Raw genomic sequence first — 26,295 nt, forward strand, 5'->3', positions numbered from 1 at the left:
TAAGTAGGTTGGAAAATCTGAAAATTGCACGCTGTAAAAAATTAGCATTTTTTAATCAATTACAGCTCATTAGCAAACACATTTATAGCAAAATTATTGCTACCACCTGAAAGATCAAACATTTCTACACAATTTGGGTATAAAACAAACTCCCCAAGCTAATTATTATATTTTTCGTGATTATTTCAAAAAAATATCTACGATTTTTCTTGAAAATTTCATGTTCATCACATCGTTTTTATTGTTTCTAAGCCTCGTAAAGATGTTTTGATTGCTTTAGGAAATAATTCAATCATTTGCCAACTTAACACTTACCAGAAACGTATAGGATCAGTTATTATTTGGACATACCGAATTTTACCAAAAAACTTTTCCATACGCATGTTCTTTTTGGCCCGAGGGAAAAGTGTATCTTACACCTTCATGTTTTCAGCCTGTGCGCAAGAGGGTTAAAATGTAAAATACTTAAATAATTTTAGGAGGTTAGTATTCACTGGAGCTCAGTGTAGGATATCTACTAGAAAATAAGGCGTGGTAGAATGTTTATTGCACCATGATATTTTATAGTAACCCTTTCTATAGCGAAGAAAGATCAAATGTACGATTCTCTCAGTATAATACAATATGTGGGTTGTTTTCAGGTTGTTTTGCTGTTACTCCATTTGTTTTTATTTTTTCATAAATTTACATTTATTAAAACTGTTCTTTAAGCTACCCCATTTTTTGATTGAGTGAATTTAAAGGTCTTGTCTGATAGCTTTGTCATTTTATACAAGGAAATTAACAAATAATTACTTGACTAACAGTTAGACTTGCACGGCATCCTAAATTCAAAATTCATGGCAATGCGGCTGTTGCAAAGAGGGGGAGGGTGATAGGCCCCACCCACTGTCACGGGAACGTGGAAGTGACAGAAGCCAGTGGCGTCATTTTATTTTATGCCCTGCAACTGACAACACTTTGATCTTTGCACTCCAGCTTTCCTGATTCACTGGTTGTTCTGTGCTGAAGTCAGTGATGTACCTACTTTAGGTCACTCAAGCTTTTACCTATTTTGGTTTCCTGTTTCAATTAGCTTATTTTCCTTTAAGTTTAGTTATGTCATATTGTAGCGTTTCCAGTCTTCACTATTGTAGCGAGGGCTGTAAGACTAGACTTGCTAAGCTTTGTGATGATGTACATACCATGTGCACTAAGCGTAGGGGACAGTTATGTTCGAGGGAGGTTAGTTATTCTGAATGCAAGAATTGGGATGATAGTAGATAGAAGGTGCTTGAGTCTCATCTTAATAAACTTGTGAAGAATAAGCTTAGGAATGCGGCCTTTTGTGTTGTAAGTAGGGTCTCTTTGAGCAGAGATTCTTCTCCTAAACCTAAGACAGACTCCAGTATGGCTCTTCCCTCTACCCCTTGACATAATCTGTCTCCTATCCTCAGTCCTCCTCCTGTTACTCCACATACTCCTTTCTCGGGAATCAAGAGGTTTCCAGGATGTGGCACCAGGAGGAAACCAACCTTCACATCAATATCAAAGAACTGAAGGCCATTCATCTAGGTCTACACTTCACCTTGTCGATTCACAATAAGACAGTACATATAGGCAGTCACTAGTTATTGGCGGTCTCAGTCAGTGGCGAACCGTTTTTGTGGCGCTTTTCTAACGCCATAAAATCGACAATTTATGGCATCATAACGAGCAGTCTTGGTTATTGGTGCCATAACACACTTGGCAGAGGCGCCATTTACCAAAACTCGGTGCCATAAGTGCAATAAATTGCAGAGTTTCGGTTAATGACGGTTTTTGCTTCTCAGCACCCTGCTGAGAATGGAACCCCTGCTGATAATTGGAGACTCCCTGTCGTTGTTCATGCAGACAACACCGCAACGCTGTCGTTTATGAAGAAACAAGGGGATGCTCGTTCCTTTTCTCTCTGCCAGACTGCAGAGGAACCTCTTTGGACCCACCGGAATCAAGTGACTGGTCACTTGCTTCATTAAGGGAAATTAAACGTTCAAGCGGATGAGCTGAGCTGTCGGAAGCAGGTCCTTCCCACCAATTGAACCCTGGACAACAAGATTAGTATCAACCTTTGGAGATTGTGGGGCAAGCCTTCCATAGACTTGATTGCCTCCTCAAAAAACAATCGTCTTCCTCTTCTGCTCTCTAGCCCCTGATCCCAGGCTTGGGCGACAGACACCATGCTGAATCTCTATGCTTTCCCTCCATTCAGCTTAGTCAAGGAAGTACTAAATAACTTCTTGTCTCACTGCAATGTCTCGATGACACTTGTTGCTCCATTCTGGCCCAAGAAGGAATGGTTCCCCGATTTTCTACGTCTTCTGGTAGACTTCCTGAGGCTGCTTTCTCAAGGACCATGGTTACTCTGACAGCTGTACTTCAGGAGGTACTGCCAAGGGTTATCCACTCTGGCTCTGACAGGCTTCAGGCTGTCAGGAAACTTGTCAGAGCAAAAGGTTTTTCAAGAGCAGTTGCAGAAGCTGTTGCAAATTGCAGACACCAGTCTGCTTGCAATGTCTACCAGTTAAAGTGGGCAGTGTTCTGTCGATGCTGCCTCGGGCATCACATCTCTTCTTCTGAGACATCTCTAGCCCAGATGGCAGATATCTCCCTGTATTTGAAGACTTTCTTGTTTCTCTATTAAAGTATACCAATTGATGCTTTCTTCAGTTTTTAAACAGAGGTTTGAGTCTTTCATCTAATCAGGATCTTAATAAATTCATTAAGTCTTTTGATACCTCCTAGCAGAGGAAGTCTAATTTAGTGTCCCAGAACTTGAATGTAGTCCTTAAGTGGCTTATGGGCCCTCCTTTCAAGCCTCTCGGTTCAGCTCCTCTCAACCTTTTACGGAAGACCCTTTTCCTAGTAGCCGTGGCCATGGCTAAACGCATAATTGAGCTACATGCGACCATCAAGAATAGGCTTCTCCCAAGGTGATGAAGTCTGCTTTTTCATCTTGTGCTTCTTGGCTAAGAATGAGGATCCTGCTAAGCCATGGCCTTGCTCCTCCATATCAAGAAGGTAATGCGAAGAGGAGAGGGTTCTTTGCTCAGTCAGATCCCTGAGTTACTATCTACATAGGGCCGAGAAAATCAGAAGACCTAGTAATATCTGGTGTTCTATCAAGAATCCTTCTCGCCCTCTCTCTAAACGCCCTTCGTTCTTCATTAGAGATCTGATCTCCGAAGCACATTCCTGGATTCAGGAAAACACTTTTCTCTTGATCAAAGTTAAAACTCATGAAGTCAGAGCAATAGCTACCACTCAGCTTCAAACATAATTTATCCCTCTTTGCTATTCTTCCATTGACTTATTGGAGGTGCAAGTCGATCTTTGCATCTTATTATTTGAAAGAAGCGGAAACAGTATTTATAAACTGCAGTACCCTCGGTCCTGTGGCAGCGGCTGGCATGGTATTTGGGGAAGAAGCATAGAAGAGGTGCTGTCTCTCTTCTGTCTCTTTGCCTTGTAAGGATGTTGAATTCTTTGGGGAGCCTTTGTACCCGGAGTGCCCACCAGTTGTTTGGATGGGTAGTGGTTTTTATTGTGTCAGGGTTGGTGACAGGTGTTGTTTTCTGGTTTGTTGTATTGCACCCAGGGCAAGGGCAAATCTTTTCCTGTATTACGTCATGTCAGCGATCAGGCATATCCTCTGTTGCAATACTCCCACTGATGGAGGGGCGACTCGGCGCACCGCCGATCCACTATGGGTTAAGGTGAGTGCCAACCAGAGGCAGTAATCACCTGCTGTAGCTCTCTTACCGGGTAAGGAAGCAACAAGGCATTGTTTCAGTGTCAGTCACCTTTTCTAGTTCAGGTTATTAACACAATGCATTGAATTAGAATAATCCATTCATTTTACCCCATTTTGCAATGTGGGATTCAGCTAAGTAATTACTTGGTTACTTGTATGAAAAAAAAAAAAGATATTTTTTAATAATAAAATGTTTTGTATATACTTACCAAGTAATTACTAAATCAGAACAATCCTTCCTCCTCTGTGTTTTTTGTTCATGGACTTTGCAGCGGTAAATAGAATGACGCTGCTGGCTTTTGTCATTTTCACGCTTCCTTGGCAGTGGGCCGGTCAACCCTCTTCCCCACCCCCCACTTAGCACCAGTCACATTACCGTGAATTTTGAATTTAGGATGCCTTGTGAGCATAATTGTTAGCCAAGTAATAACTTGGGAAATATGTATATTAGGGCTTGTGCCTTGTATGATAAGGCGCCCTATGAGGTAATGTTAGACTTGCGATAATCTATACGCTAAGTCGGTTGGTATTGCACTTCCATCTTCAATGGAGTGTCTGGGGTTTTGTAGATCACTTACGAAGTCGGTATTATCTTTACGACGATGTGTTAAACTCATGGTTCGGTGAGGTTCTTGTAGAAAACACTAAGTATAAAAAATTATATATTCTTCTGAAGTTTTACATGGTGAAGATCAGATATGATTGTACAAGTCTTCTAATAACGATAGCTTGATCGCTTCTGCCAATGATGATGGCTAATCCTATTCCTCTACATGATAAAGCTTAGGTAAAGAGGTACAGGTCTTCTAATGTCGATAGCTAACACTGTTCTGCCTGTCTACCATCTCTGTTACAAGTTATGAAGGAACAGACAGTAGTTCGAACATATGAACATACTATCAGATGACATAGTTACATACGAACACACAATCGAATGAGACACGCTACAGATCACGTAGGCCGTTTGAATAATAGGTCGGGGTAGTTGTCTCAAGCAGGGAGCTTGGACTAATGTTTATAAACAATTGAATGACTACAGGTGACGGCATGTTATCTTAGCCTACATACTTATTGTATACGTCATCTTTAGCGTCTCTAGTCTGATCACATTCCTGCAAGCAATCTGGTTGACCTCTTTAGTTTTAGACTTTTATATATATGGACTAACATTCCATATTTTTATTATGTAAACACTTACATCAGCTCGGTCAGCTACCAAAACCAACCACTGAATATTACTCAAACTTGACTTGCATTTGACTTATAGGAGTGTGATACAGACACTATGTGAATATATATATATATTAGTAAATAAAAATTCATGGTGTACATGAATTGATTCAAGTAATAAAATATAAAACAATGATATTGGTAAATAATAGTGATCACATGATATATATAATGATACAGTTTTTCACTTCATCTCATTAAGATACATATGCTACAGAAAATACTAATGTAGTACTCTGATAATTGCATAGAATGAAGATTAACATGATAAAAATCATATTTTAACTGATAAAAAGTTCATATATGAATTGATAAAATTATTAATGTTTATGCTGATTGATTCGTTGATTTTTATGCTAAATGTTATATATCTGATTCATTAATTCATATACTAACTCATATAACTGCAGATATTGGTAAGAAAAAAGGTAACATATTGATTAGAGGCTACCTGATTTGTTTATACATATGTATATGGATTCATATAATTATGATTAATATATGTGCACTTTAAATAGATTCCTATTGCGTACACGCAAAGATATAGTTAGATTCTGTTATTTATGATAATTTATATATAGATTCCTAGTGCGTACACGCAAAAAATATATTTCGATTCTGTTATTTATGATCATTTATATATATAGGATACATGATACTTTATATATATAGGATACATGACCGAGGTTATACTACTTCACTTTTAACTAGCTTTCGAACAACTTTTCGTCCATTACACAGTTCCAGACAACCACCTTTAGCCAAATGAAACGGCCTTTTCAATGGTTAAAACAAGGGGAAAATTTGCCTGGGCGGGTCCAACGTTCTATTTTTGCGCTCATACTTATTCTCTGCATCCTAAGCTACACGATTACGTTCGCGATGAATAGATCATCCCAGCACGAGTCCTTCGCCAGCAAAGTAGAGTTGAATATCCTTCGGGTCGTAATTGTCGGAAGTATGTCCCTTTTGTAGTCGAATTCCGACAGCCGCTGGAGCATTCCGCATTAAAACGAGATTAACGACGAGATACGGTGTCGGTCGAAGAAGTCCATGAAATTCCATTCACATTGTAGGCGGTTGTTACTTGACTATAGTCGTCCGCTGCGACGAACGATTTTTTTGAAGTTGCGATGTGAAACTCTTGTACTGCAGGATACTGTAACCAGGTTCCATTAATCAGCCTGCAAGTGAAATTATACTTGTCACAAGGGCAAAGTAAATTCAGACGACATCCAAATACAGGGGAGGGAAGAGAGCCATTTAGACCAGACTTAACCCACATGAATTCGCTGATATTTTGGAATTCAAAAGAGTCCGCTGTACAAACTTTTTTATCCATGGCATTAACAATGAGTGAACCTATCCAGGTCTATGATGACTGTAAAAATATCCATAATTATAACAAATAAACAGACATTAATACGAATCCCAAAGAAAATTCTATATTACTGGTAGTAAGTTACTAGACAAAGAAGTGGAAAACGGAGCTATTTGTAAGATTGCCAGGCAACATAAGAGTCAAAGAGAAGATTAATCATGATTCTATGTGCCCTAACAAAAGTTTCATATTCAATTTTCTCGTGCGCATCCTCTGAGGTTAACTTTAAAACATTATTAATAGGTAGGAGATGCAACGAAAAACCCACTATGTAACTAATTTCTATATAAACTTTGGGTTTTTCAAGAAAATGTAACATTTTCCCATGAATGTGATTTACCTGGATTGTAATAAGCTAATGTTGCAAGTAAATAATCCATATCCATATCGTGATACTTCTAAATGTCTATGAGGTTCAGAAAAGATTAATTCATTTTGATGTTATAGAAACTCTATTTCCTTATTTTGTTTATTAATTTTAAAATGATTGCAAGTTGCATTGCGCACACCGATAGACACTTGTACCTAACGTCTGCCTTGCCCATGAGAAGTTCGGGCTAAGCATTCCTTTCTCCAGTCAATCTGCTTTTGCAAGCAGAGACGACACACAGATGAAGCCTGTGTAAGCAGATTATTGAGGTTAAAAGGAACAAATGCTGATACGGCAATGATGACGTCGTCACTTGGCAGGAGATTGCTCTCAGCCAGCTAAGAGTTACGTTACTTGCTATAATAAATACGACTTTAGGATAAACTTTTTTGTTTTTTAATACTCGACCCACATGAGAAGAATGTCTGAAAAAAAACAGTACCAAAATTGAACAATATATTAGTTTCATGTTGGAAAACTGCATAATTGTAATTATGTTAAATTAAATATTCCTTATTCAAACTATATGAAAAAGGTTTCCATCAAATTCTCATATATATTATTAGCCCTGTATAAGATTCATATAGGATTATTTCATAGATAACATTTTCACTTCTAGACTTCCTGACTTTAAAATCTCTTTTATTTTATTTATTTATTTTATTATTATTTTATTTATTTATTTATTTAATTTTTTTTTTTTTTCATTGACTACGAATATAAATTACCGGGACAGACAATATGTCAGTAGGTTTTGATATGTGTTTGAACTTTTAGCTTATTTGTCATTACTAAAGCGTTAAGTTAGAGTTCAAATCTTTACGCATATATATTTGGATATTTAATTATCTATGGTTACGTTTTGCTTATTGATTTTATCGTGATTCCTTTTTTATTATAATTTGTAACCCTTCCGACTTCTTACGGAGTGTATTATATTGACTCCACTTGTATCCATATTTATTTTATTTTTTTATATTTATTTATTTATATATATATATATTTGATAAATTAATGGTTGGCTTGAATATGTGGAAAAGTGTTCTAGCGGCGTACCGTATAAGGCTACTTGCGGCATCAATTCTATAGATACAAGATATAAATGATAAACGTATTTAAAACCGCGAGAACCGCTATAATCCAGTTCGGATCCAACATCACGAGTTGTAACTCGTAAGACATTGACACTTCCTATTTAATTATCCGTTATTCTACCAAACCGATTGACTCTGGGTGATCAAATATATTATTGATTTTCTTAATGGAAAGGAATTCACACAACGTGTTAAGGAGATTATTATTGATTTACACCACCCGAGTCACAGATTATTATGTGTTGAATTCCATATTTATGGATTTAGCACTCATAAATATTCGTAACGCACTCAATTGCGGTGTTTGTTTTTAGTGCTATTAATTCTATATAACGTGTCAAGGAACTATTAACACTAAGAAGTGTTTATTCCCTCTGTCAGACTCGTAATTCTGTTAATAATTCTACGTATATTCTTTCAAGGATTGATTTGGCACAGGATAGGCCCTTAACTGACAGGTGTCTTAGTGTGTCCCTTGTTTTCATGACACGTGTTACAATCAGTTATGTGCTTTTTATATCTGTAAGCACTGTAGGCCAGTAAAATAGTGATTTGGCTTTCTGTGACATAATAGGAACCCTGGATGACGGAATGCAACCAGTTTATGACGATTGGTATGAAAGAGATTATTATTACTACCTGGTCGTTAGTCATCTGCTGTGTTCTTCGGGTTTTCCTCGTCACAGACCTACATATAATATTACATTTGATTACAGTGGGGCATCGCTTATTCACGGATCAGTATTCACGGATCCAGTTAATCACGGGTTTTTTCTTGGACCGTTTGTCATGTAACATCACTGGTATGAATCGCTGCATCACGGGTTTGTTGTGTTGCGTATGCGATGTTTTTCGGTAGGCTAACCCTCGGCCGTGGTCCGATAACTACCAACATTCATTTAAAGACTCATATAATGATATTAACTGACAATAAAGGTAATAAAACCATTCTCACCTAATATATTATTGTCCTATCTTCGAAATAAATAGCCTATTCAAGGTTTATGTAGACGTTCATTGGTAGGCTAAGCGTAGTTGCAGTGCGATAACCACCAACGTACACAAACATTCACATTATGATATTAACTGACAATAAAGGTAATAAAACCATTCTTACCATATATATTATAGTCATATCTTCATAATAAATAGCCTATTCGAAGAATAATTCCACATCATTGCACTCAACTTATCGTCGGAGTGGCCAGCCACAAAATGTAAGCATATACCTTTACGTACAAAAATGGTTTATGTATACGGTTGCGTTCAAAGCGACATTTTTTGTTTTGATAAACTTTTAGAAATTTTAATAGTAGTGGTAGTGTAATTACAGTAGTAATAACATTAAGGCTAAAATTAATTCGAACTTCATTATTATTTTGGCAGTATTCGTATATAACTTCTCTGAACAATGAAGTCATACAAACGCTATTTGTCATAGATTATCGTAAGTATTGCTGTTTGTTATTGGCGACGAAGCGTAAACGAAATACATAAAAGCATTTTTTACCTTATATATTATCGTCATATCTTCATAATAAAAAGGCTATTCGTGGAGTAATTCCATATCAGTGAAATCAATTTTATCTATGCGAGGCCAGCCAGCTGACAAAATGTACGTACGTATATGAAAATCAAATTATGTAGCGTTCACAGCAAGATTATCTTTCGAAATTTTTATAGTACTATTCATGCTACGTAGTAATAATGTTTGGAATATACGTAACATTAATTTTCAATACAAAATATCATCGTTATTTTGGTAGTGAATAATAGTTTAGAATTATCATACATACACTGCATTGTTATGGGGTTGTGCCAGTGATAAAACAACCAAAATAACGTTCTCCTTTAAGTCAACGCGTTTAGGAAAAACATGACATAGAATCGACTTTGCGACTTCGTTCACTTTGATATTTTTAACGATACAATAACTATCATTTGTACTACTAAAACCATCTTCACATAAGTAATTTTTCGTAAGATATGTGTTGTTACAAAAGCTAGCTTATACATACATAAAAGGCTTTTATAATTTAAGTCATCTTAGATATACATATGTACCCAAACTCATTGTGGGGAAATTTACTACTGTTTCCTCGGATATTGAAATACTTTAGCATCATTCAAACACTTTAATAATATAATGCATAAATACTAGGCTATACATATTTACATCGTATACAAATACTACATACAGTTATATACACATACTTTTATATACAAAGTTAACAGTTATATACACATACTTTTATATACAAAATTAATCATATGAGTAGTGATCAGACGACAGCTGTGCACTGGACTACGTACGTACTACTTGGAAGATAAAACAAACAAAAATTTTGTTGTTGTTAGTCGCCGGGATAGATTAACATTTTTCCAGAGATTAAAGAGCTGAATTTTGTTTTTGAAGGTATGTCAACCGCGTTAGTAAATAGGTATCATCTTCTAAGGAATTTTTTTTTCTCTTCTTTTTGCGGAAGAATCTTCAAGCCATTTTGCATTCAAAGTAATGAGAAGGAATCATTCTATTCTTCATGAAATCAGTAAAATACTTACACTAATAATAAAACTAAAACTACGTACTGTATGCAAAACACATACATCATCGTTAGCTTCGTGTGTGTAAACGTTCATTCTAAGAAATTACAGAGTAGTATAACTAACACCTGATTGGTTGGTTGGTAGCCATGGAGATCTGTTATCCAATGACTGCCCTCTGCTTCTGTTCTATTTATAGACATACGCCATGGATGGCACTAGGTTTGAACGTTACCATGTTCGTGATTTTCTGACTGCTGACGGCAAAAATTACTCAATAATTTTCTTTATATAATTATTCCTTCGTGAAAACAATAATATAATATCGCGGTTGACATACCTTCAAAACAAAATTCAGCTTTTTAATCTCTGGAAAAATGTTAATCTATCCCAGCGACTAACAACAACAAAATTTTTGTTCGTTTTATCTTCCAAGTAGTGCGTACGTAGTCCAGTGCACAGCTGTCGTCTGATCACTACTCATATGATTAACTTTGTATATAAAAGTATGTGTATATAACTGTTAACTTTGTATATAAAAGTATGTGTATATAACTGTATGTAGTATTTGTATACGATGTAAATATGTATAGCCTAGTATTTATGCATTATATTATTAAAGTGTTTGAATGATGCTAAAGTATTTCAATATCCGAGGAAACAGTAGTAAATTTCCCCACAATGAGTTTGGGTGCATATGTATATCTAAGATGACTTAAATTATAAAAGCCTTTTATGTATAAGCTAGCTTTTGCAACAACACATATCTTACGAAAAATTACTTATGTGAAGATGGTTTTAGTAGTACAAATGATAGTTATTGTATCGTTAAAAATATCAAAGTGAACGAAGTCGCAAAGTCAATTCTAAGTCATGTTTTAACTTTAACGTATAGTGGTATGAAAAACACCAGTGTGTCGTAGCGATGCGTCATCAATATAGTGGTATGAAAATACCACATGGTGTTGTAGCGATACGTAATCACAAAGTACAAATCCTTTTCCCGGACCATCCTCAGAATTTTACGACTCTTCAACTTCAAGATCGATATGGTAAAAATATTATATAGTCATACTTATTGTTAAAATTCCCAAGTTGAACTGCAAAACATTATTATATTTTGATTGTTATGTACATATATTTTTTGTGTTTTACGGAATGTTTGTTTTGAAAATAATACCTATTAGTGAACATATGGTATTAATTGTCCCACTATTTTATTATAGGTGATCTTAATTATCTCACATTCATTTAACAGTATTATATTAATATTTATTTAAATAAACTGTAATTAATAAATAACAATAATGAAAAACATAAAGGGAAAAAATTTTTTTGCTGCAGTAGTGGTGTTTGTTTGATTATGCATCTGACCTCACATTTCCGAAATCTGAAAAATTCCAAAAACCGAAACATCGGAATGTGTGTGTACTGCACATTTTTTTAAACACGCACACAATGTCTACACATTTACTGCAAATTACAGTACGTACGTATTTATTCCAGAGAGAGAGAAGAGATGAGAGAGAGAGAGAGACGAGAGAGAGAGAGAGAGAGAGAGAGAGAGAGAGAGAGAGAGAGAGAGAGAGAGAGAATGATTAAGGACTCCAAGGCGTGTTATTTTTACAATTATTTTATTATCTTGGGATTTTTTTTAATCTTGAGATTTTCTATTCAATTCTCGAGATTAATAAGAAAATTACCGTAAATTGACTAGCATCAGCACACATCTGAATGACTCGGCCATTAGCAGGCTAAACCACCAACCTTATGAACTTGCATGATACATGAGATACATGACAAAACACAAAACCACTGTTTATTGGTGAAAATTAGGGGGTTGCACGATATGGGAGATTGCACGTTATTCGAGTATATACGGTATGTGATTTTTTTTAGCCTTTTATGGAACAAAATCTAGCAAACATTTGTTTGTTGTTGTTATGAAATGTGGTGTGCGGCGCGTTCTTTAAATTGTACCCATATAAACGAGTTAATTATGTGGCATCCAAAAGCCCTGATTCTTTTACTCTTATGGGAAAGACGCCTAAAGGTCAGATGAAGGTTTTTACGTGGAATATACTAGTATTAACGTGTTGTGACGAAGGGAAAAGATGTTTCGCTGCATACTGTTGGTAGCATTATCGTTATTATATTACTGGATTGCACTGCAAAATCGTCGCCATCTTTTATCAACATAGATTGTTGGTGAGTACCCATATGATTTACATATTTTGATAGTTTTCTTACCACTCATCCTCTCTTTCCTTGTAAAAAAAAAAGAGGCCCACCATGTGTATGTAGGCTTCTAGCTGTAATCCCTAGGCTAGTAGGCTACATATGTACAGTAGTACATATACTACATTTATTTTTTAAGGCTAATTTTGTACAATAACTTTAAAACTGTCTTGAATTTAGTTTTAGGTGATAGTTGAAAACATATTTGGTGTTTGAACTAAAGTAGGCAGTTATAACATTGGAATAGTGGTCTTGGGTGGGTTAACTATTAAAGTAGGCAGTTTTAAGCAATTTTTGAGGGGGGTATCAGGATAACACGGGTATTTACTTATCACGGGGGGGTTCTGGGCCCTATCCCCCGTGAATAACGAGGCCCCACTGTACATTATTCTGATACACATACTTTAAATGTACTTTTGCTTTAGGGTTTCTGCTCAAAAGTGTTTATTGTTTTTGCTTAGCCACTGACCCTGTTTCCGTTTCGAAGTGTTTATTGTTTGGTGTTTATTGCTGCTGACTCTGTTTCCATTCGAAGTGTTTATTGTTTGGGTTATGTCTGTTGACTCTTGCTTTGTTCAGTTTGTAACAGTTCTGCGCTCCAACCCAGATATTCAATGCTCGCGATCTCTTGGGTTAAGGAATTTTCTTGTTTAGATACGGTTTTAACAATAGGTACGGATGTTTCTATATCTTTTAGTCTAATTAATGGTTCTTTGCTGTATGGTGCGGGATTGCGGGATAATGCGTCAGCTATGATAATTGCTTTCCCAGGTAGATATCTTATCTTGGCTCCAAAGACCTGAATGATCATTTGTCACCGAGTTCCTTTTGGACTGTGATTAAAGCCTTTGAAAAACTCGGTAAAGGACTCATGTTCAGTAAGGACTTTATCAGGATAGCCATAGATTATGAACTTAAGATGTACTAGTGAGTTAAAGATACCTAGCCCTTCCTTGCCTATTACTGCATATTTACTTTCAGAGGGCTTTAGTTTACGTGAATAAAAAGCTATAGAAAAGAACTGTTTATCATATTACTGAAGTAGTATCCCTCTTACCCCTTGGTCTGAGGCGTCTGTTGCAATAAAAAAAAAAATTCCTTATTTAAATCAGGGATTTTTAAGTTAGGTAAGCTGCATTATTCCGCTTTTAAGATATCGAACGCCTGTTGATGCTTTTCAGACCATAATAAATCTACGCTCTTCTTCGTAAGATCTGTTAAAGGAGCTGTCATGATTGAAGAGTTACATATTTACATACGATTGTAATACCCACTACAGCGCAAAAGTGCTGTATCCCCCTTTTACGTTAATAAGTACCGGAAAGTTATGAATAGCCGACACCTTACCATGGACTACTTTTAAGACCTTGACCAGACACATAAAACCTAGATAAACATGTTCGGTTTTAAAAAACTCACATTTAGATATTTTACTCTGAGATTATTTGTCTTTGTCTCTGTAGCACTAGCTCTACTTTATGTGAATGTACTTCTAAGGTATTAGAAAAGATTACAAGATCATCCATATAGGCATGTAGGTTATCCCCTAAAAGTCTCCAAACACTATATGTAATTGGGGGCGCAACGTAAGCCGGAGGTATAGGTAAAAAATTGATAATGTCCCCTGAGTGTGCTGAAAACGGAGTATGAGGTACAATCACTTAGGTAATGGTATCTGGTAAAAGCTTTTTAGTCAGTCCAACTTGGTGAAAAAAATTTATTCTAACCTAACAGAGATAAGATGTCGTCGGTACACATCGCACTGGAAACTATCGGAAGTCGTTTCCTTGTTTAAGCGACAGAATCTACGCAGATACGCCAAGTCCGATCTTTTATGGCATGACATTTGAGGGAAAAATTATATGGGCTTATTTGATTTCCTAATGGCTCCTATTACTAACATTTTTCAACTTCGTCATTTATCTCTATTTTGAAATTTCATTGAGAGTCTACACGAAGGTACGTATATAGCTTTATGTTTGTCCTTAGACCGTATTTTGTGTTAAATTACATCCGTTTTTTCCAGAGATCACTCGCCAGTGGAGAAACTTCCTGGTATTCAGGTAAAAGATAAAAAAATTTCTGCTGAATCACCTCTGCTTGAATGACTTTACGGATATTACTTTAGATAGATTATCAGAGAAATTCATCCACGACCGTTGGGCGTGATTAAAAATTAGCAACAATAAAAAATGCGATATTTATAACTTCCGTATCCACGATATGTATACTTTTTTGGGCTTTGTTCGCGGAAATCGTTATATTTCAGAGTGTCGGGAAGGATTAAAATTTCATTTCCCAGCAAAGTCTTTTTTACACGCACTAAGACATTCGAGGGTGCATGCTTCTCGAGATTTTGCGTGCAAAGGGCGACTGCGGTTGTGGGAGAATTCTGTTGGGTCATTTGAACAATGTTACGATTTATGAGACAAATGTATAGTTCCTCTATATAAGTTATTATTTGATTAACTGCTCTGTTTTTTTTTTTTTTTTTTTTTTTTTTTTTTTTTTTTTTTTTTTTTTTTTTTTTTTTTTTTCAAACGGATTTCAATATGTTTGAAGGTTTATAGGATTTTCATTTGATAAACACGCCTTATTTTGCAGGATGTAAGATAATATTTTGTGTATCCCTAGATGGATATCTTACAATTACACTAGATACAGATCAATGTTTTTTATAACTATAGAGGTATCTGTAAACGCTCGCTTATCCGGACTTCTCATTAGGGAAGTTCGAACAACAGACGGTGAGTCCGTAAATACTGGTAATTAATTGTACTAAAGGAATAAATAAGATATTCTAATTTTTACGGCGCGTACAGTCGGGCTTAATCCACCACTACTCATAATAACTTACGTATTAAAAAAAAACGAAAACCTGCTCTGATTACTTTATACGGTCGTGTGTTTCATAGGAAAAATCCTTTTTAATTCAAAAAGATATCGGTATCGCTTTTCCCCACTCTGCTAGAGTCGCTTATTGTGTGGAATTTGCTTTGCTTTGAAAACTTCGGCAGTTTTTGACTGACCTTGACCGCTTGACTAGGTGACACAGTCACCGAGTTTGCTTGTTTGATTCTGACGGGCTACTGTTTCTATTTCTTTTTGTAATAATTAGGATCCTTCTCTTTATTACCATCGGCAACGTATTGTGTGTTTTTAGCATTATGTTGCTGGTTACGTATAAAGCAATGAATGACGAACTATTAGGAACTGAGCGATTACTAATTAAGACGAGTTATCTCTACTGCATTCAATCTTGACTGTTTGTACGTCATTCTTTGCTAAAATTTGAAATAGTGAGGGATCCTGGTCAGCGCATTTAGCCTGATGAAAGTTTTTTACAGACATGTTATTCCTTGCAATCCAGCCATATTTTTAAAGTTAAGTTGAGTCATTGAGGTTCGATATTTTATATAACTCAAAAACTCAAGGCTAAAACTGCGATCGGGACTTGCAAAGGAGCATTTATTGTCATGACCCGAAATAGTGTTACCTCTAATTTATCTAGATTTGTACGGGTGTTCCACTTGTTTTTGTGTGTTTTCTAATCACTACGGTGCTTAACGACCCTATCCATGCATCTGTATAAATACAGACGTCCACTGCGTAAACGCATATTCACTGTTTAATATGATTTGTTACGTAAGGGATTAATAATCACCCAAAATGATAAAATTAACATAGTATATGATTATGATATTTCAGTAGAACTTCTGGAAACAGACACTCAAAGATAAAAACTCGCAGTAGCGAAATCTCAATGATGTAGATAATTTCTGTAAAAAAGTAAGATTAAGAATGTCTCGTAACTTCAGCCACAGGAATAACGAAATTCGACCTGCAAAGGAAAAACACTCAAAGTTACTCCAAATGAATAAAAAATTGTACTTAGCTTGCTTTTGTGGGAAGTCACGTGTTCCGATAACGACACACGGCCTTGGTCCTCCTTCTCTATTTAGCGGATGACCTGGTTTGGCTTCAGTTTCCCCCACCCCCGTGCGCGTTGTTTCGATGATTCGAGCCCTTGAAAGATCCGATGCTGCAGACGCGTTCGGTTTGTTTCTTGGAGTGCCGGAAACGCTCACTAACGATGTTTTCTTGAATGATTCTAATGAGAGACGAAGCTTGCGTTGTCGTAGGAAAAAGGACACGTCGGTTTTGTTTCTTGAAGTTATTCACTAACGATGATACTATGTTGCTTGAAGAATCTCTTGCTTTCGTCGTCGTTAAAGAGTTCTTGTTGTTTTCTGAAGTCGCTCACTAACGATGATACTATGTTGCTTGAAGAATCTGCTGCTTCCGTCGTCGTTGACTTCTTATGATACATGATTTATTATTCTGGTTTTTCTTCGTAGGACGTTGTAGAGTTCTTCTGGTACGCTGGCCACCAATATTAGGGCTTGTGCCTTGTATGATAAGGCGCCCTATGAGGTAATGTTAGACTTGCGATAATCTATACGCTAAGTCGGTTGGTATTGCACTTCCATCTTCAATGGAGTGTCTGGGGTTTTGTAGATCACTTACGAAGTCGGTATTATCTTTACGACGATGTGTTAAACTCATGGTTCGGTGAGGTTCTTGTAGAAAACACTAAGTATAAAAAATTATATATTCTTCTGAAGTTTTACATGGTGAAGATCAGATATGATTGTACAAGTCTTCTAATAACGATAGCTTGATCGCTTCTGCCAATGATGATGGCTAATCCTATTCCTCTACATGATAAAGCTTAGGTAAAGAGGTACAGGTCTTCTAATGTCGATAGCTAACACTGTTCTGCCTGTCTACCATCTCTGTTACAAGTTATGAAGGAACAGACAGTAGTTCGAACATATGAACATACTATCAGATGACATAGTTACATACGAACACACAATCGAATGAGACACGCTACAGATCACGTAGGCCGTTTGAATAATAGGTCGGGGTAGTTGTCTCAAGCAGGGAGCTTGGACTAATGTTTATAAACAATTGAATGACTACAGGTGACGGCATGTTATCTTAGCCTACATACTTATTGTATACGTCATCTTTAGCGTCTCTAGTCTGATCACATTCCTGCAAGCAATCTGGTTGACCTCTTTAGTTTTAGACTTTTATATATATGGACTAACATTCCATATTTTTATTATGTAAACACTTACATGTATACATATGGAACCTTATTTTATTATAAAATGTCATTATTATGGTGTTTATGCCAACTGTTTCTTTCATTTTAAATAGTTTTTTCACTGGTTTTGTTCTCATAATTTAACTTGATTGCATAAGCATCAATAATCCTCAGATTTCACCTTTTTTCACTGTATTTTTCCTGAAAGACAGACTTTTGTTGAAATTGACCATAAGAACCTTCCATGTCATTGGGTTTTAGAAGTAAACTCTCCTAAGTGGGGTTATATAACTAGAAAAATTCATTATTTTGGTTTATTGAACATAATTGCCCACCTTTAGAGGTTGCAACTAACCAAAGCCCCCACCAACATGGGTTTGGGGTTGGATGTCTCAACAGGTAGAAAGAGTTTGTGAAGTCAGATGATACTGCAGTGTTCCTCTGCCTTGTGAAGTCAGATGATACTGCAGTGTTCCTCTGCCTATTCAGGAGAAGAAGGCTCTTACAAATTAATGACAGCACTTTTAAAAGACTAAGAAGCTATCATAAAGTTGTTACCAAGTGTGGTGTATAGTCGAATAGTAGATTTGTAAAGTAATTTTGAAAGTCATTTGTATTATCACTGATTGTATAATCAAATGCTTTAAGCACTCTACTTCAGCTGATCATAAAGATACCTCTCGCACTGTACGTATTTGTTATGTGTTCAGATATACTCCAAGCATTGCTTTTGGCAATAATAAGCAGTGGTATCTTCCTTGGGCTTGTTTTAGTTATCTGACTTATCCCTTCAGCATTAATTAACCTTTTGTAGATCCCTTTCTGCAAGACAGATTATCCCTGTTGTGCAATTTTTATTTTTATTTTTATTTTGTAATAGCAAGCTATAGGTGTTGATGGTATTGTTCTGGTTTTCTTTCCGGGTTAAAAGTGATTTGATGGCATTATGAAATAATTGAGGTTAATGATTTGAGATTTATTTTCTTGAATGGGGATTCAGCAAAATTCATATAGTTTATGTATTCCAGGCAAGGCGAGCTGCTGGTGTGGTACAGAGTATGATTAAAGAAGGGAAACTAGCTGGTCAAGCTGTCCTTATAGCTGGCCAGCCAGGTACTGGAAAAACTGCCATAGCCATGGGATTGGCTCAGTCATTAGGTCCAGACACACCATTTACGGCAATTTCTGCAACAGAAATATACAGGTTAGATACTGTACAGTACATAGATTGCTGAGAATGTACAGTGTAAAAATTTTTAGTAACTGTATAGTGCAATTATATTTGAATGCTCTGTAATATATTCAGATTTTGTTCATTTAAACCAAGATTACTCGTATGAAAGTACAGTTTTTTGTGAAGGTTTAAGTATGTTTATCAACATTTATTTATAATATAAACCTTTGGTTTTTTTATAAGATTGCTCTGGTGCTGTATATAGTATAAATAGTGTGGCAATATACAATTAATGTTTAATTTTCATACAATGAACTTACCTGTCAGATATATACATAGCTAAGACTCCGTTGTCCCCGACAGAAATTCAAATTTCGCGGCACACGCTGCAGGTAGGTCAGGTGATCTACCGTCCTGCCCGGGCCCTGGCAGGATTAGGAACCATTCCTGTTTTCTATTCATATTTTTTCTGTCGCTTGGAATGTAAACAACGTTTGCAGTTCCTCCTGACTTGATTTTTGGATTTCATCGCCATCGATCTTCTGGGCTATCTTTTGCAGGGAAGTACTGGATCTTTGGTTCGGCATACGCATATTAATTTGTTTTAATAACTTTGGCTTCGAAAATTTCGAAGAATTGTTTACGTGTAACTACCGAACTTTTCGGTAGACGCTCACATAGTTTGCAAGAAGGAAAATTTTAATATTTATTCATAATAACATGTAGTAAATGTTAGAATTGATTGAGCTAACTTCCTTCTTGAGGAAGTAGGGAGTAGAATAGTTACGCTTCCTTTAGAAGTTTTTATAGCTCTCGTACTAATGAGCAGTTAGAGTATTAACAATACTTGTAGTGTTGTATCCTCATCTCCTTCTTACTTCACAGAATCTTCAAATTCTTATTGCAATTTGAAGACAAAGGAATGTAGCTCAAAATACGAGCTATTGAAAGGTAAGAAGTGATTTTAGTGTTAGTGCAGTGGAGGGTGCGTTCTGATCGGCTCTGTTTCGCTCCCAGGACTAGACCTCTTCCAAGCTCACATACCCAGAGGAAAGTCGAAAGCCTTACGGAGGTTATGGAGAATCCCCACCGATCAGGCGTCCCCTCGGCAGGATCTGTAGAACGTCCCAGACTGCCAAGTTCGCCATTGGAAAGGCGTCCTAATTAGTAGAGGGTGCGTTCTGATCGGCTCTGTTTCGCTCCCAGGCCTAGACCTCTTCCAAGCTCACATACCCAGAGGAGAAGGAAAGTCGAAAGCCTTACGGAGGTTATGGAGAATCCCCACCGATCAGGCGTCCCCTCGGCAGGATCTGTAGAACGTCCCAGACTGCCAAGTTCGCCATTGGAAAGGCGTCCTAATTAGTAGAGGGTGCGTCCGATCGGCTCTGTCTCGCTCTCAGGCCTAGACCTCTTCCAAACTCACAAGCCCAGAGGAGAAGGAAAGTCGAAAGCCTTACGGAGGTTATGGAGAATCCCCACCGATCGGGCGTTTCCCTCGGCAGGATCTGTAAAACGTCCCAGACTGCCAGGGATAGCCATTGGAAAGGCATCCTTTAAAAAGTGCGTCTCTTCTTCCGTTTCTTCATCTTACATCCGAAAAGACGAAGAATGTACATGTTTGGAGTTCGGACGATCTGGCTCGTTCTCTGAAAACTAAGAGAACACTGACTCACTGAGCGAGAGGCTGAGAGCCAGCCAGCAAGCTAGCGAACGTTCCAACAGCCAGCAGCGAGCCGCGTTCCAACAGACTAGCGCGAGCCGCGTTCCAACAGACTAGCGCGAGCCTCGTTCATACAGATAAACGCGAGCCGCGTTCCAGCAACTGAGCGCGAGCCGCGTTCCAGAACTTTTTTCTTGGCGCAAGGCGCCTTCAAAGAGAAAACAGACAGCTAGACTGAGGAGCCTTATAGTAGAGTGGCAATCAGAAGGATGCTTCCATTGAACGTTTACTGGCAAGAGGATCGTATAACAAGACTAGAGGCGCTCGGATCTATCAGGGCGCACGGGACCTTCCACGCAAGCGGAACGTTCCAGGAGCGAGTCTCCTTTCTAGCGTGCGGAACATTCCAGGCGCGCGGAACTATCCAGACGCCAGGCGCTAGGCGCAAGGATCCAGACGCCAGGCGTCAGAAGATTCCAAAATCTTCATTTGAGAGAGAGGTCAGTCGCGAGACTCCTCTTTGAGTTTTTTAACTTGAGCAATTTTCCCCTGGCAAATGTGCAAGATGTCGCACAGGCGGCCGTTGCTTTTGTCAGAAGGATTCTGATACTAAGAGAAGCCCCTTTTCATTATTCAGAAGACTCCTGTGTTAGGCAGTTCCTCTCAATGCGGACTCTCTCCTTCATCCATGCTCTTCCCTCGTTTTGAGGAGGCAAGAGCTTTGGGGAGTTTTTCTTAATAAGAATCTCATCGACGTTTGGGTATGATGGCGGATAGGAAAATCTACTTCCTTCCGTAAACCCTAGTGATGAACAGGAATTCTGTCTCTTCCGCGAGTTATGAGGAAATCACGAAGATTTAAAGAATTCCTGGATTAACTTCCTTCCTTAAGAATATATATACTCTTTCTATCGTTCTATTAACGAAAAGAACGAAGATAGTAGAAGGTAGTAGAGTTTCTGCTGTATGAGAATACGATACGGTCAAATCATAAACACATACCGTAGTTACTTCTTTTCTGTGCAACTCAATTACCAGTATCCTTCTACGACTTTCCTAGGAAGGACTACGCTTAAAGGGATTGTTAAGACAACACCTACTTAGCTTCTAGATTTATCGAAGTCTTGTTTCGCTTAAATATGCTTTAATAAGAACTTCCTGAAGTTCGATAATAATTATATAAAATTCCTTTATTAAATGGAGTAGCTGGCAACTGGAAGAGTAAGGCCAGACGGCTAACGGGGACTGCTTTCGCTGAGAGCCTGAGACCAACGCAGTACGCCAGTTACTGTCAGTACCATGTAGGTGTCAGTCATGAGCGGTCGGGTGTATCTCTCTCTCCTGCGGGATGGAATAACTATCCGTATCTCTCCCCTACAATCGCGGTCTTAACCTCGGATTGAGGGGATGGTTAAGCTAACATAAATAAAGTATTGTATGCCTTTTGCTAAGAAGCTTTCAATAAGAGAGATAGTACCATCTTTCAATGCTGTTTACCGTAGGTAACATTATTAAAGGATTCTATCGCAGCAGAACATTAAATTATATAATGCTCTCAGGCTTACGAAAGCATAGCTTATTAGAGTACCTGCTCAGAAGAAGATGGATGAGTCGGATGGGAAACATTCTCTTTGGGGCAGAACTTGTTTCCCTGAATGGACTATACTACGTATATAAAGCTTTTTCCTACTAAGAACGGAATTAACATGTGAAAGGATGTCGGGTACCATAAAGACACAGGTGTTCTGGCACATAACATAATAAGAATTAAAAGGAAGCACCAGCCTAGCGCATTAAGTGCCAACCTGGCGCAATGCTCCAGAAGCGCCAGCCTGGCGCAAATTTGCGCCAGAAGCGCCAGCCTGTGGCGCAAATTTGCGCCAGAAGAGCCAGCCTGGCGCAAAATTGGCGCCAGAAGCGCCAGCCTGGCGCAAAATTGGCGCCAGAAGCGCCAGCCTGGCGCAGTGAGCCAAGAGCATCATCCAAGAGTTTCTCGTTTTAACGAGTTATTAACCTAAGAGTCCAGTAGCCTCTCGGACAACAGGCTCGGTAACGGCAAGATTCGTTCCTGATTTCGTTACCCATTTAATCACTTAGGCCAATTCCACGTCTCTCTCATATCGCAAAGAGCATCGAGAATCTCTTTTTTCGCTCCTATTCGCGTTAACAAAGAGATCCTTCTCGATCGACGATAATAACTGTTAACATGTTTAACATTTATTGGAAAGAGTTGTGAGAACCTGCGGAAAGTCTTCTTCATAGATCTCTTAGTAAGGTAGAAGATGAACAGGCTTCCTATAGACTGCTTCCTTTTCCTCGAACCAAGAGAGGTAGCAATATACGCCATCTTTATTTTTTTTAGAAAGGGGAATAAACTTTAGTCATTTTTCCCCTAAATATAAATTATTTGCAGAATTTAAGATAAAGGGCGTCAAAGAAAGAGAAGATAATACTTTATGCCTCATTTTGGCCTTAGAGAGGTTGGATTCACAGAGGTCACGTTCTTCTCACAGCATGTTTTGGAAGTCTTTTCCAAGACAATCTGAATATTCTATCAGCATCTATTATAAATGGACCTTAACAACCTCTCCACTCTGAGTCTGTCTGCGTGCAGACTGACCAGAAGTGGACATGAATGAGAGGATTTTTCAAGGTAAATGACAATAGTCATGGCACCAAGATAGAATTGCTGCAGATCGTGCTAGAGGGAATGAGGAAACTGTCCTCTTCCGATACCTCTGTGAACCACATAGCGGTTTTTTCTTCCCTTTCAGAGGGAAGAATCACCTTTGTATATATTTGCTATCAAAGAACGCAGTAAAAGGCTATACTCTGTCTCTATAAAGGGATTGGAGATAGCAGAGGATTAAGATCTTCGGGATCTTATACGATACCTCAATATGACAAGAGTAGGATATCATGTACTTCTAATGGGATCTTTTTTGTGGCCACAGATTCTATGTTCTGACAAGATGGAACTGCTCCTCATCAAACTTCTTTGAGAAATTTTTATGAGGGAATTCTTTGTTTCTCTTGGTCCCAAACGATCAAGAAGACAATTAAGTTTTTTTTTATTTTTTTTTGAGCATTGGAATCTCGCATCAGATTCTATGGAGATTAGGCAATGGGTTCTTGCCAGCATAGTATGTCTGGCAAGAGAACTAAAACCCCCTATTCCTGATTCAATGTTTTCAGATAGAGGTTTCGTTGTCCAGGCAGGGTACTTACGTTTTCATCTACAGTAGAATGGTTAAAACGTTTGCCTACAGAGTCTTTGGAATGCGATGACGGCTCGAAATGCTTCCCAGAAGGTGTTCAGAGGGATACAATAAGGAGCTAGAAATCAGGAGTACTCCCAATTTCAGCTCGGAGTCTCCTTCGACTTCCAAGCTTCTTCCCTTCCTTCGGACAAGGATAGGGAAGATTCTGCAACGAGAAGCCCCTTCAACAGGTAAGAAGAGATCTCGTGAGCAAGGGAAGTACTCAAGAAGGATCCTCCTCGAAGGAAGACTTATCTCTCATACTGTTAGATATCCTATCGTATACTGGATGTAGCTGACTACAATCGCCTCCCCTTGCCGGAGAGGCCAAAGCTCCAGACATCCTCGAGACTCTACCAAGCTCGAAGCTCCGGCAAGTGGGGAGTAGCCAACCAGGCGCGAGGCGCCAGGTAGGCGCGAGGCGCCAGGCAGGAGCGAGGCGCCAGGCAGGAGCGAGGCGCCAGGCAGGAGCGAGGCGCCAGGCAGGCGCGAGGTACCAGCCAGCCGCGAAGCTCCAGGCAGGCGCAAGGCGCCAGCCAGGCGCGAGGTGCCAGGCAGGCACAAAGCGCCAACCTGGCGCGAGACGCCAGCCAGGCGCTAGGCGCCAGCCAGGCTCTAGGCGCGAATCTCCAGCTAAGGCGCGAGGCGTCAACCAGATGCGAGGTGCCAGTCAAGCGAAAGGTACCAGACAAGCGCTAGGCGCCAACCAAGAGCGAAGCACCAGCCAGGCGCGAGGTTCCTGCCAGGCTTCAGGCTTCAGTCGGGAGAGATCCATTTCAAGAAAGCCCTGGTCTTCTTTGAAACATGGAGATCTCCTAAGCACTTCATAAGTGACTTGATTCCTTCAAACAGCTGAGAATTAAAAGCGCAGGAAGTGCGCGCTTTTGCAAATTCTTGTTCTTTACATAACAATATGTCATATAAGACATATTAGCTGTGTTGTACGGTAGAGGCGACTCTGTGTTGACTTCTCATTACACAAAGGATGTCAAGTTAACCTACGAGAGATCCTTCTCTTTTGGTTTATACGTTTCTGCGGATACGTTACTGGGATAAGGAGCCGACACTGATCCTTAACTTTGAGTTAAAGTTTTTTAACTTAGTGAAATTATTGGGGTTTTTGAAAGGAGTGTGGGGATAACTCTTTTCAATTTGAGCGCGAACCCTCGTGTTAGGATCAGGTGATCGGGATCGGTGTTGCGCTCCTTCATAAGGTGTATTGTCATAGAAGTGGTCCAGTACCCATTGACAAAGTCCTTTCAGGCTCTGCCGAGTAAGCGGTTCATACCCCATCGGCAGACCCACAAGAACTCTTAGCCATAGATCACATATCTCGCTAAAGTCTTGAGGTGATGCAGACTACCGGGCAACAGCCACGAAGTCTACCACCTATCAGATAGGAACCAAGGTTATTTATACCTACAACATATGTTGTTTACCTGTCTATTCCATGTTAGCTGTCTCTTACCCTCCACCAAAGGGTGTCAATCAGCTATGTATATATCTGACAGGTAAGTTCATTGTATGAAAATGATATTGTTATAATACAATAAAGTTTCATACATACTTACCTGGCAGATACGTATATACGATTAATGGCCCACCGAGCCTCCCCGCAGGAGACAGGTGGAAGAGAAAAAATATGAATAGAAAACGGGAATGGTTCCTAATCCTGCCACCCAGGGCAGGACGGTAGATCACCTGACCTACCTGCAGCGTGTGCCGCGAAATTTGAATTTCTGTCGGGGACGACGGAGTCTTAGCTATGTATATATCTGCCAGGTAAGTATGTATGAAACTTTATTGTATTATAACAATATCATGTTACATATATTGCACTACTAGTATAGTGGTACAGATATATTTGGATATGAGATGCAGCGCAAGAGGTTTATCTCCTTTCAGTTTGGGTATGTCCAAGACAGAGGTGTTGACACAGGCATTCCGTCGGTCTATTGGTGTTCGCATCAAAGAGGAGACTGAAATTATTGAAGGTGAGGTTGTAGAAGTCCAGATCGACAGACCTGCAACTGGGACTGGTGCCAAAGTAGGAAAGCTGACCTTGAAAACCACAGAAATGGAGACCATTTATGATCTTGGCAACAAACTGATTGAAGCTCTTACAAAAGAAAAGGTAAATGCTTTGCATGATTCGGTATGGTAGTTTTATAATTTACTTGCATTTTTATATATTTGATTTTTTTTATTTGTTAATTTATTTTTTCATTTTTAATAACTGATCACTTCCTTTTGTATTTCCTATTACCTTCTGTTACCTCTTTCAAATGAACACCAGATTCTTTGGACGCTTGAATTTCAAGACAGTGGGCCCTGTGGGGTTGTTATAGGAGGCTTCAGCATTATAAGGGCCTCTCGGCTCCAAAAATAATTTTGATTTATAAGCCATAAAAGTTGGAACTTCAAATGCTAATTTTTTTATTTTTCAGGATACAAGG

General features: G+C 38.4%; 1 protein-coding gene across 1 annotated transcript in view; it reads left to right on the forward strand.

The window, feature by feature from the left end:
- LOC135201447 (ruvB-like 2) overlaps positions 1-26,295 on the forward strand; it is a 54,324-nt gene that overhangs the window by 21,636 nt on the left and 6,393 nt on the right. The window contains exons 3-4 of the mRNA XM_064230400.1: positions 18,774-18,949; positions 25,745-25,973. Coding sequence (XP_064086470.1) covers positions 18,774-18,949; positions 25,745-25,973 — 405 coding nt within the window. The remainder of the gene's footprint in view (positions 1-18,773; positions 18,950-25,744; positions 25,974-26,295) is intronic.

This window comes from Macrobrachium nipponense, chromosome 23 (assembly GCF_015104395.2).
Source record: "Macrobrachium nipponense isolate FS-2020 chromosome 23, ASM1510439v2, whole genome shotgun sequence".
In the NCBI taxonomy this organism is placed as follows: Eukaryota; Metazoa; Arthropoda; class Malacostraca; order Decapoda; family Palaemonidae; genus Macrobrachium; species Macrobrachium nipponense.